The sequence below is a fragment of the Argiope bruennichi genome, chromosome X1 (assembly GCF_947563725.1).
Source record: "Argiope bruennichi chromosome X1, qqArgBrue1.1, whole genome shotgun sequence".
NCBI lineage: Eukaryota > Metazoa > Arthropoda > Arachnida > Araneae > Araneidae > Argiope > Argiope bruennichi.
The window spans coordinates 101,719,465-101,733,018 of record NC_079162.1 but is presented as its reverse complement, the minus strand read 5'-3'; the positions used below and the strand labels follow the sequence as shown (position 1 = coordinate 101,733,018).

General features: G+C 29.1%; 1 protein-coding gene across 1 annotated transcript in view; it reads left to right on the top strand.

Moving 5' to 3' along the window:
* Positions 1-13,554, top strand: part of LOC129958523 (ovochymase-1-like) — a 48,858-nt gene that overhangs the window by 28,328 nt on the left and 6,976 nt on the right. The window contains exons 11-14 of the mRNA XM_056071053.1: positions 1,738-1,997; positions 5,392-5,528; positions 8,775-8,991; positions 12,020-12,099. Of these exons, the coding sequence (XP_055927028.1) occupies positions 1,738-1,997; positions 5,392-5,528; positions 8,775-8,991; positions 12,020-12,099 (694 nt within the window). The remainder of the gene's footprint in view (positions 1-1,737; positions 1,998-5,391; positions 5,529-8,774; positions 8,992-12,019; positions 12,100-13,554) is intronic.

Here is a 13,554-nt window from a genome sequence, read left to right as displayed (position 1 = left end):
GAGAATCAGCGATTACAAGGGTTTTTACTGCATATAAAGATTGGTGTCAACTTTTTAAGTCAGATTCCGCGTTGACAGTTTTTGAAAAAAATGTAACTAAAAGTTACAGAAAAATATGCAAATTCTGCTATGAATTAAAATGCTCCCTTTTTTCTAGAAAAATCCCTGAGTAAACCAGTATTACAGAAGTCAATTAAAATTTTATCAAATATATGAATTGCTCAAAATTTTGTAATAGATGTATTTTCAAGCGTCGTTTCCTAATTTAACTAAGTCAATTCAGTGCTGAAGACAGCATTCTTCTAAATGTATTTGAAATAGGATAGTATTATTTTGGGATAAATGTACTTTTAACATTTTCTTGATTTAAGAAAAAGTGAATCGGGGCACTAAAAAGGAAAGAGGTTTGATGTTATCTCTACTATGACTATGTAGGCTATATCTATTTAAACTATTCAGGCGATATCTATTTTAAATATGTAGGCGATTTCCATATGGCAAAGTATAAGCTGCTATTTTATTTACTGACTGCAGATGTTGTATAAACTCTATCACTAATATATCTGCATTCGTTGTTATATATTTTTAGAACGCTTTCTCAAAATCTCTTTCATTGAATTGTCTCATGTTCTCAAAATCTGTAGCTCTGTCGCTATCATAGAAAAATTGATTTCTTCCTTTTTGTTTGACAATCGTGAAACATTGTAAGGACTGTTTACTTTTATGAAATATAATTTTTATACTTTGATTGTTGCGTATTGTTTATACAGACTAAAGTATGATCAATATAGTCTGAGGCTTTCTACAATTATTGGGTGCTACTTAACCATATCTGAATTTCGAATCATCAATAGTCACATTCTTTTTTACAGTTTAAACAAGCAGCAATTGTAGAAGCCTTTTCTGCACTTTTCTTTTTTTGTGTTGAAAGACAGAAACACTGTAAAATAGTAAAGAAAATTATAAAAAAAGAAAAAAAATCCTGTCGGCAAACCATGAGACGAAGCAAGATTCTTTTTTTGTTCATGATATATCTTCAATCCCCTATGTCCTTTCTTCCACAGATCTCATAGTGATTGGAGATATGATGATCGGAAAGAAGAAAACTGGTGAGAGTTTCCCAACGAGATACCTCACAGAACGTCCTCAGTTTAAAAAGCAGTCGAATATAGGAATTTAAAATAATTTTTAGCCATTAAATTCTAAACCAAAGTAACTATCAAAAAATTATATCTAAAAGCTATTTCTATGAAGATGATAAATCGACTATTTTGAATTAGCCCCCTGTCTTCAAAAGGAAGAAAGGATTTATGGAAAAAGAAAAATACCTCTCTTCCTGCCCCTTGAGCCGGATGCCATAAATGGTTCGAGGATCATAATCCAAGTGACTGAGTAGAAAATATCCTGTGAAGTCACATCAATTAGAATAGGTAGTCTATATGTTAGGAATTTAACTACCAATGATAATCTAAGTAACACTGTCTAATAATAAGTAATAAGTAACATTTCCTTACAACAAGTCAATTCGACTTCAGTGACTCAATTTCCCAAGTTTTCTTCCATGACATGAGTTCCACGCTACTATTTCGTTTGGATTATAAATGATTTTAAACTGATATAAATGATATTTTTAATTCCCTTCAAAGTAATGATGATCGAGACAGCGGCACTGCTGGCCGAATATTTGAAAAATGGTAGATAGCCTTGTCTGACATCAATTTCATGAATTCTTGATAGAGAAGAAGAATCTGGCACTCGGATAGCCTTAGGAGCACATGATACTGATTCGAGTCCTGAGCCGGTTCCTATTTCACATTTCATCTTTCACCCGAAGTATTACAACAGAACGTATTTGAATGACATCGCTCTGGTGAAGCTTCTGAATCCTGCTACTCTTTCAGACAAAGTGCGGGTGATATGCCTGCCAACTTTCCCCAAATTCACATCTCCAAATGACTTGGCAGTTGTTGCAGGCTGGGGATGGCAGAGATTTCAGCGTGAGTCTTTTTATTATAGTTTTCACGATGTTTTGTACAGATTGTTTGTTGTTATATGTTTCCCTGAAAAAATTTGTCTTTCCAATCGCGATATTTTGACAAGAAAAAGACATTTATAAAACCCCGAATTGGAAAATAAGAAAGAAAATTAAGCCTTGTTTTGTTATAAATAAAAATATTCATTTTTAAAGTTCTCTTAAGTAAATTTTATTGGAATGTTTTGGGTCAAGATGACTTTCTCAGAAAATTTTACTTGCATATATTGAAAAAAAAGGACAAATAACACACTTGATGTTTTTATCTAGCCCACAACTTTTTTGCGTAATTTCACTTTTAGTCTCTATACATAGTTTTGAAAAACTTTGGACTACACGAAAACTTAGGCACAGAACAGAACGCCGTCTCATACCCTCGTATCCGTGACCATTCTGGTCACTGATTAATTAACAAAATATTTACAGTAGGAAAACGAAACAAAAATAACTTTTTACAGAATTTACAATTGTATAAGAAATTATATTGAGATGAGACCGTTTACATAATTTTTCAACTTAGAAATATAATTTGTAGTAATAAACTGAGGAATGGAAATGAAGAGAATCTCTGTTTGATTGAAATGTGTGACAGGAGACTGCTGTGCTTGTTTTTTCCCTTAGTCTTTTTTGGTGTGAGACTTGATATTGACAGCTATGGAGGCAAGAATAGGTCTCTGTTTTCACTTATAAATTTGATTATACTGTGGATTTTTTGCCTGGAAAGGAAGTTTCCGGCTACTCTTTTCAGGCATTCCTGTTCATGGCTTAGTGATGGTTTTTTCATATGCCAGGAGATTGTAAGGATGCATTCCGTAGCATAATGAAGTGCGGTGCCTATCCCACCACAACTGCACTGGCCACTCTCAAGACAGATTGAACCTTTTGAGGTAGGCAGGAAAAGGGAAGTGTTCTGAGAAGAAAATAATTTCCTCTCTGTTCCAGTTAGTGGGATTAAGGTTGACTGAAGGCAGGATATTAAAACTTTTTCTGCCTGTGACACCATTGCTCCAATATCCTTGCCATTCCTCAAGCATGTCTTTCCGGAGGAGGGCTTTTATATGTGGTTTTTGTATCTTTGTTTGCATATAAAATTGCCCATTTTGCGTTGCGTCCTTTGCCAGTTGATCTGCTTTTTCAATGCCTATATTGCCCGCATGTGCTTTAACCCATGAAATTGTTATTGTTGGTTTTGAAAGCAGGACACCAAAAATTTCTCTTGTCTGTTTGGTTTGTGCTTTTTGGATTTGAAGATGCCATGATATTAGCTCTATTGTCAACATGTATTTTAAAAGTATTGTTGTTTGAAAACTGAGATGTATATTTTACTGCTTCATGAAGTGCAGTGAGTTCAGCTTGGAAAACGGTATTGTTGTCATTCAATTTGGCAGACCAGTGGTAGGACCAGGAATCATTGAACAGAACACAAAACGCAGCTCCAACTCCATGTTCTGTTTTTGAACCATCTGTGAAGATATTGATATTGTTTATTTGAGATAAATTTATTCCTTCATCTTCTAATGAGATTTGGTTGGGATTGAGATACTGTGAAGGGTGAGTAGACCAACCAGTTGCTGTCTTCTCAAGCTCTTCTGGTTGTATATATGTTATATTATGCGGAAGAGGGATTCTTAGTCGATATATTGTCGCTAGTCTGGCTTCAAACTGTAATTGCATGTGCAGGGGTGGAATGCCGAGAATGGTTTGTAGCGCTGCTGTTGGAGTTGTGCGGTAAGCACCTGAAATGTAGAGATGAAATGGTCGCTGAATGGTGGTGAGCTTCCTCTTCATTCTATATTTTGGGTTTAGACACCACGCTGATGAACCATGGGAGAGCATTCTCTCAACTACTGTCTTGTAAAGAACTCTTTTGTGTTTCTGAGAGATTCCCCATGTGCTGCCAGCGATTCTTTTGAGGTTTTGGTGCATTTTAATGGCCTTTTCTCCTTGTTTTTCTATGTGTTCTAGCCAGTTTAATTGGTACAAATGTCTCATTGTTTTTTAACCTACATTCTTTTAAAAAGTATCGAAAGAATTAAGATGCGAAACAAGATATATGGATTGAGTTCAGTCATGTTGAATGAAATGAAATTTCTTATTTTTTTCTCAATAATTTTATGTGATAAATCATTAGATAAATCAATAAGATAAATCATTTTTCAATATTCTATCAATTTTCAGTGAAGGATAGTTGAAAGGGATTCTAAAGAATTTCTTGAGAATTGTAAATTCAAACTATTTTAATCATATTCTAAAATTTTCTAAAGTTATATATTTTAGGAAATTTATTATTTGAAAAATTATGGGAATTTTATTTATATTTATTATTTTACAGTTTTTATTATTTGACATTAGGTGGCGTAAGAAATCATGCAATTTCCCCTTTTCAAAATTTTAAAAAAAGCATTTTTTTCGTTTCACCACACGTAGAATGTTTCAAAGCAATTTCTAACTTGATAAAGATTGTTGGAAAAAATTTCAAACATTGTAACAAAGCTTCTCTCGTGCATAAAATTAATCTAGCATATGCTATAATCATATTTATATTAAAATTGATATTAAATTATTCTAGTACATTTTTTGTCGAAGGATAGTTCACAGGGAATCTAAAGAATTTCTTGAGAAATTGTAATTTCAAACTGTTTTAATAATACTGTAAAATTTTCTACCGTTATGTAATTTAAGAAATTTATTATTTGAAGAATTATGCGACTTCTATTTACATTTATTATTTTATTTTTTTTATTTGACACTATATGGTGTAAGAAATCATACGATTCTCACTTTGTAAAATTATATATATATTATTCGCTCCAACGTACTTAAAAAATTTTTCAAAGCTGTTTGTAACTTGATAAAGATAGTGGGAAAAGTTTCAAACATAGTATTGAAATTTTTCTCATGCATGAAGTTAATATTACATGTATTGCAATCTTATGTATATTAAAATTCACATTAAATTATTCTAGTACTTTTTGTCGAAGGATAGTTGACAGGGAATCTAAAGAATTTCTTCAAAAATTGTAATTTCAAACAGTTTTAATAATTCTGTAAAATTTTCTACTGCTATGTAATTTAGGAAATTTATTATTTGAAGAATTATGCGACTTTGATACTATATGGTGTAAGAAATCATGCGATTCTCTATTACTAAAATTTAAAAAAAAACCGTTTTATTCGCTCCACCTCCACCACAAGTAGAATTTTTTCAAAAGCTGTTTCTATCTTGATATAGATAGTAGGAAAAGTGTTTCAAACATCATATCGAAGTTTTTCTCGTGCACAAAGTTTAATATAGCATATATAGTAATCTTATATATATTAAAATTTGATTCTAAGTTTTTAATCCCTTTATTTTACAGAAGGTAAAAACACAAAGCAGTTGCATGAAGTAGAAGTACCTCTAGTATCTCATCCTACCTGTGTCTCGAAATATGGAGGAGTTATTCAGGAAACTAATCTCTGCGCTGGAGGTTTGAAAGGAAAAGATTCCTGCTCGGTATACAAGTTTTTCTTGATTTAACATATGCATGAAAGCAAAAGACTCCTATTCTATTTACAAAATTCTTGATTTTTTTTCTTGTTTATTTTATATGAGAGAAAAGAAAAAACACCAGTTCGTTACATACGACAATATTTCTCCTAATTTATTATAAACATAATAGTAAAAGATTCTTGTATGGTATGTAAAATTTTAACTTTTGTTCTGTGCATGATTAAAAATAAAATCAAATGATCCGTGATTAGAGTCATAGCGTTTTATAGTATCACATTAAAATAATATCGAAAAATTCTGAAATTCTTAATTTTTTATTTCAAGAAAAATTAATAAGTAATGCATTTGCTAATGTTTTAAATCTGGAGGCAAATCAAAACAAAAAATATTGAAAAAATTAAAAGAGATATTATATTTTAAAACCACTTGATGTATTATCTAATATAATATATTAATTTACAAGCTTTAAGGACTTGGTGGGTAAGGGCAATTTTGCGAATTATTCACTTAGAGTTATAACATTTTTATGCATATATATTAAAATATAAATGTGTCAAATTTCTTTTAAAAAGTGTTTTTTTTAAGAAATATTATTTTTTAAAAATTAAAGGATATGTAATTTTTTAAAGTTTTAAAATATTTCAGACGACTTAGTTTTTAATTTTTTCTAATATTTTTTTATTATTACCTAATATAAATTTATTTGGAAAAAAGTTGTGTATGATTTTGTAATTTCAATTAAACACTAATTTTTTAGAAATATTTTTATGCACAGATGCTGAATTTTCATGGAAAACATGTGAATTTTTTTTTTGGAAATAAAATTGACTTTTAACTATCTAGAAAAAATTCGAAATATAAAATGCATACCTTATTTTCTTTTAATATTTAACCGAAATCTTTATTGCCAATTCTGTTTAATTTCTTCAAAAATTAAGACACCTGCAACGTATCAAAGATATTTAAATCTAATTACGATATCATTTTGATGAAAGTATTTAAAATGGACTTTTTTTCTAGTCCTTTGAAATATTCATTTTATTGAACAATATATCTAATAACACCGTTTTAGTTAAATATAAGCATAATTTGGTGAGGAAACGATAAAAATAAAATTTCATGTTTCTGTCCATTTTTGTTTATTTCAAAGTCCACTTCACCTTAAATTTAAAAAAAATGGCTGAGATGAATATGATTGTGTGACATTTTATGATCAATACTAAAATTTTAATTTTATAATTTTAAAAGTTTTTTGTCTAAAAGCACTGGACTTTTGCAACACTTTCAAATCAAAACAGGTTAATTAAGAATTAAATTAATTTTTTAGTCAAATTAAATCTAATGCGAAGAATTGCGACACCATGCTGCAATGGTCCTTTAATATTTTATATAATTTTTTTAGAAAGCAAAAAGCAAACAGTATTCATTCAAATGCTTAATGAAATCAATAAAAAAAGGAAATAGTAAAAAAATTACAATTTATAAAATTTTAAGAGATATATGAAACGTATAAAGACTTATAATAAAATTAGGATATGAATGAGAAGGCTAGTTTGAAAATAAATTTTTTGAGTCCATAAATAATTACGTTAAAACTAAGCGTGAACTATTATTGGTGTTATAAAAGTTTACTCTATACTAAACATGTTGACTTAGATAGCTACAGTTTTATATCATTTGTACATCTAAAAAAGCTGTTTTTCTCTCCTATAAATAACAAACCTCATTCAAAATTACATATATCATTATGAAATTATTGGATTTTAGATTCCTAGCATACATTCTATACTTTAAAAGACAAAGTCTTCTAAGATGTTCAGTAACTAATTTAAATATAGTCAACTTTTTGAAACGTATGCCAATCTTTCATGGCTAACGTTTTTTACAATATATTTCTTCTATAAAAAAATACATTACACTTTTTATTTTCAAATGGTTTCATATGTTTTTAAGTGCATGAAATCTTTGATTCTCCATTCGTTATGTTTTTAACATTGGACTTTTTGTCTTATTTCTTGCAGCTGTTGAACTTGAAGGTAGTTACCAGCTTCTGTCATATGTATTATGTGATGCTGTGTACTACATTCTAATTCTAACTCACACATCAATTTCTGAATTTAATAGTGTATTTATTTTATTTGCCATATTATATTTGGCAGGTCAGAGGCTGTGTCAATTTGAAAGAAGGTGTGTTTGACTACTCAATTTTGAATCAGCGACAATTTTTATTTTTGATTTGTGAAAAAAGATTTATATTATTTTTTCATCTGTTAGCAGAGCTCTATTGATTAAAAATATAATCTATGATTACTGACATAATTATAATATAAATTAGCTACTTATTGTAAATTTCTATGAGTGTTCAGCTGTGAAATTTCTGATCCTGAAATTTGTCCTACAGTGCTGGCAAAAGTTTACAAATGAAGTAAATATCAGAAAGAATTTTTTTAACCAAATTACTGATAAAAAACATACACATTTTTACAGTAATTGGCCTGTGCTAAATACGGAAGGTGTTTTCAGAAAAGACATAAGAAACTCTTCCAAAGAATCCCTTTCATCAACTACCCCGCATTCCATCTTTGTTGAAAAAATTTTAAATTCTTCGATTATGCAACTTGCTTAAGAGCATATTGATTTTAGGAAATGATAATCCTTAAAAATGCCATTTGATTTTGGAATTCTTATAACATGATCACCTTCCTGTAATTCTACTTTTATTGTTACAAAGAGGACACATTTCCACCAACCCTTTTTGCCTGTATGATCATCACTGAGTACCTTATCTTCCAGAATAGTTTTTTTACAGATGATCTAAACAACTGCATATGCTTCAAACTTGTTTTTAATATGAATGATGATAAATATTGTCGAAATGAAACTATTTTTTAAACCATTCTTCAGTATTTTTACTTTTTATATACGTTATTAATTTTTTAATAATGCCTTAAAGCAATACGTCCTTCTTCAAAGCTTAGATGCTATCCGCTATTTCAGATCGAATGTATAAGTTTAGCCCAGCATGGCCAGATTTGACTCTTATACCATTAAAACTCAACTTCAGACTGCAACTCCAATTCGGAGTAAACAACAACAACAAAGAGAGGAAATTTGTTGCATTACCTGTAATATTTATATATTATTTTTGTTGAAAAAGTTATTTACTAGCATAGAATGCAATACTTTCTTTTTATACTCCCAGATGTGAAACATGCTATATGAAATGTTTAAAAACTATTTATGTCATAGGGTGATTCTGGTGGACCTCTCTTTGGGAAATATGAGGGCAAGTGGTATTCTGTGGGTGTTGTTTCTTGGGGTATGAGTTGTGGTCAGGAAGGTTATCCCGGTATCTATACGAGAGTTTCAGAATACCTCGAATGGATAGCAGACGAAATCAAAGATTCCCCACCATGCGAAGATGACAAAGAAGAAATTCCACCACCAGTTCAACCTAATTTGGAAAGTAAGTACCATTTAACACGTTCCCTACATCTGACACTAGTTTACTCAAGCCTACGATTTATATCTACTATCTAATAGAATTTCCCGTTCTCTAATATAGTTAAAAAAAAGCAGACATGAGTTCATTTAATTAAAGCGAAGGTCCAAGACGCACAAGCGCAAGTCATGGCAGGGAATGTATTTAATTTGAATTCCGCATTCAATTGTGATGTAAGAAATTATGAAGGACAAATTGACATCTGTTTCTAAATATGTTGTTGTTTCTTATGGCACTTGCCACGAACAAGCCCGCTGTTCTAAGATAGCCGATTTAAGCCTAAGGGGGAGCGCCTCTTGTTTTTATCGTAGAGCCAACTAGGGCCAAGAGTACGACTTAATCACTCACGCATCACTCATTCGCTTGCATAACCCCTTTTTACAGGAGGGCACATTCACACACCTCCCAGATAGAGCACAGAGGTGGGAGAACAACCATGCCCAAACCGGTACTCGAACCCGGTACGCCCAGATCACGGGGAAGACGCGCTACCCCTATGCCATGGCGCCGGCTTCTAAACATGTTAATTTCCCATACAAAACTTGTAAAGATATTCTTAGTTAAAACTCTTATGTGAAAGCCATTCTCAGTTGAATTATTTCTCAACATCAATTTCTTGACATTTTGTCCTCAAAATTTTAATTTTGCCTGTGGGACTATTTATGATAAAGATTCTTTCTAAATTATATATATATATATATATATATATATATATATATATATATATATATATATATATATATATATATATATATATATAGACTGATATATATTTATGTATGTATATAATACAATTTTATATATATATAAAACTGATTCTTTTGCACTTTATTTAATTTTGTTTTGAAAAAATATCACTATGGAAATTCTAATAAGAAACAAGTTTTTTAAAATTAATTTAATTTACCTAGATTTTTTTTTTCTCATATTGATTGTTCTGCACCAATGTAATTTTTTCTGGTTGCATTTATATAATTACAGTAGGTCTTCAACAATGCATTGACTACATAGTTATAAAAGATAAATGTTTATGAATCTCATATTTTCAAGTTATACAAATTGGCAATAATGTACAAGACAATTTATTTGATAAAGGTTTTGGTATTAATGTGACTTTTGAAGTTTATTTGCTTGTATACCTCTTGAATTCCGATACACCTAGAAGTCGATAAAATTAACTCTTTAACATAAAATTTCTAGTCACTTGATAGACTTATTCAGCAAGGCGTACGTAATCTTTTATTTAATCCCCAATTAGTACATCCCTGGATATTCGATTAATGACCACTATTCTAGAAAACCAAGATTTTTTTCGCCATTGGGAGACAACCCCTCCTGTTCAATCAACTGAATGGAATAATTTAGAGTAATAGTTTTATATTTGGGTAAAAGTTATAAATTTTTACATGTTCAAGAGAAATATATTGCGCAGTATTATAACCAAAATTTTTCTCTAGCCTGACGAAGTTTGATCGACTAAGTGATCTTAATGACACATATCTAACTAGATATTGGCCATTTTTTTTATCTAAAAAGATTGATTATTTTCAGAAATATTACATTTAATCGATGAATTTACGAAAGTTCTTCTTTCCTGCCTCCTCAACTTTTGGAGGAAGAACATCAATTAACAAGCAAGAATCATTTAAGAACATCATCATCAGGCATGAATCATTTACGAACTAGAAGGACTTAAAGAAGAATAGAAGTAATCACAGTACATAGGCTTTGCAAATGCATTTAGAAAAGTAGCAAAAAGTATAACGCATTTCAGTAAGAGATCGATGGATACGCCTTTAAAAACAATGTTACAGAAATACACAGTGAAGGCCGATATATAAAATGAAATTATTCCGATGAAAGAAAATTCACATCTCTCAAAACATTTTGTTCATTATTGTACAATTTACTTTTAAATGTATATTGTAGAATGATATTAAAAATATTCTTTTATTAATATTATATTTCGCAATTAATATTTTTTCAATTGCAATGCTTATATATGTATTTAAAATCATCTTTTTTAACATATGTGCAAAAAATTCCTAAAAAATATTTTCTCAAAATTTATAATTTTTCAATTTTTTTACAAACTCTAAGCTCTTTGCGGCACCTTAAGATATTGTAGTGTTACAACCAAATTTTTTAAATCCTTTTTGAACCTAAAATGCAACTTTTACCCACTATTACCAAATTAAAATCTAAAAAAAAAAAAAAAAAAAAAAAAAATTAAAGGCTCATTTTAAAATTTATTACTCTTTTCAATATTTTACAAATTTGCGACAATTTTTTTACACTTCGTGGCACCTCAAGATAATGTCGTATTGCAACCAAAAATTTTTTAATTCTTTTTGAACCTAAAAAAATTAAAAGCCATTTACGTACCACCCTATTGTACATCCTTAATCCTTCTTCAGTATCTCATTTTTATGTAATTTTTCGTTTACCTTTGAATTCGACACATAAGACAGCATTTCGTATTTTACTTTGTAAAAGAGATTGTTTTCATTAATTTTTTTATATTACCATGTTCGTTCATTCAGCTTTTTTTAACTCTTGACATTGCCCATTTTAGTTTTTATTCATTGTTGGGAATTGCTTTTATCTAATCATATTTTTGCCATTTGTAATTGTTTGCAGCTTAATTCTCTTTTCATAATAAAGTCCACTTAAATTTATACCAAATTAGATAGGAGCGACAGGTGTTTTAGAAATGGAGGTGTGATGTGGTGTTAAGATGTTATCAATTTTTTCATTCCCGCAGTACTCGGATAACATTCCGTTGAGTATTTTAGTTCATTCTGTAATTTTTTTTTCTATTTCAACAAAATACCATACTTTTGAGATATTCATTCATTTATTTATTTGACTATCGATCCTATAGCTTCTTGATCATATAAACTCACATATCTATTATATAGTTTCATGTTTTTTAAAAATCCTTTTAAGTGTTACTCATTATATTTTTAATGAAGACTTTAATTTTGAATAGACTGTGGAATACCCAATGATAAAGATGAAGCAAGGATTGCAGGAGGTATTGAAACCGAACCTCTAGAATTCCCCTGGATGGTAAGAAATGATCATAAAAGAAAGCCATTTTTCCACATTTCTTGATTTAATATAATTTAAAGAAATAAAGTTTCCTCAAAAATTAAATCCGATTTAAATATTTTTTGATGAGTTTTTCTTCAAGAACAGAAAAATTTCTTTAGTATAAATATTTCCTTTATATTGATAATCTAATTTCTTCTCTTATTTATTATTTGCAACAAATGATAATTATTCTTCCTAGTTGTTTCGTATTCATTTTTCTTTATTTGTTCTTCCTCCTTTTTCTTTTAAATCATAGATTACATAACATCATTTGTAATATTACCAAGTCATATTCCTTTAACCATCATTTATATCATCCCTAAAGGGATATTATTTGAAATAGATCAATGAAAAGGACATATTGAAAGTTATAAATAGATGAGCCAATGTTTATATTATCATGATTAACCAATTTTTATTACGAATGTCTTTTTCATTAGAGAATAGCAGATTTTTTCTCTGATGGATAAATGTGCCTCATTTCAAATGAATTTTATATTTTCTCTGGAAAGTACATAAATTTTGAGTTAAAATTAATATGTCTTACAATCATTCGATCAAAATAAAACATAAACATATAATGGTTGTTATGCAGTTATAAATAAATGAACCAATGTTTATATTATCATGATTAACCAATTTTTATTACGAATGTCTTTTTCATTACAGTATACATAATTTTTCTCTGATGGTTAGATGTGCCTTATTTTAAATGAATTTTATATATTCTCTGGAAATTGCTTTAAATTTTCAGTTAAAATTAATACAGCATACTATCATTCGATCAAAATGAAATAGAAATGTCTAATGTTTGTTATGCAGTTATAAATAAATAGACCAATGTTTATATTATCATGATTAACCAATTTTTATTACGAATGTCTTTTTCATTACAGTATACATAATTTTTCTCTGATGGTTAGATGTGCCTTATTTTAAATGAATTTTATATATTCTCTGGAAATTGCTTTAATTTTTCAGTTAAAATTAATACAGCATACTATCATTCGATCAAAATGAAATAGAAATGTCTAATGTTTGTTATGCAGTTATAAATAAATAGACCAATGTTTATATTATCATGATTAACCAATTTTTATTACGAATGTCTTTTTCATTAGAGAATAGCAGATTTTTTCTCTGATGGATAAATGTGCCTCATTTCAAATGAATTTTATATTTTCTCGGGAAAGTACATAAATTTTGAGTTAAAATTAATATGTCTTACAATCATTCGATCAAAATAAAACATAAACATATAATGGTTGTTATGCAGTTATAAATAAATGAACCAATGTTCATATTATCATGATTAACCAATTTTTATTACGAATTTCTTTTTCTTTACAGAAAAGCAGATTTTTTCTCTGATGGATAGATTCGCCTTATTTTAAATGAATTTTATATATTCTCTGAAAATTGCTTGGAATT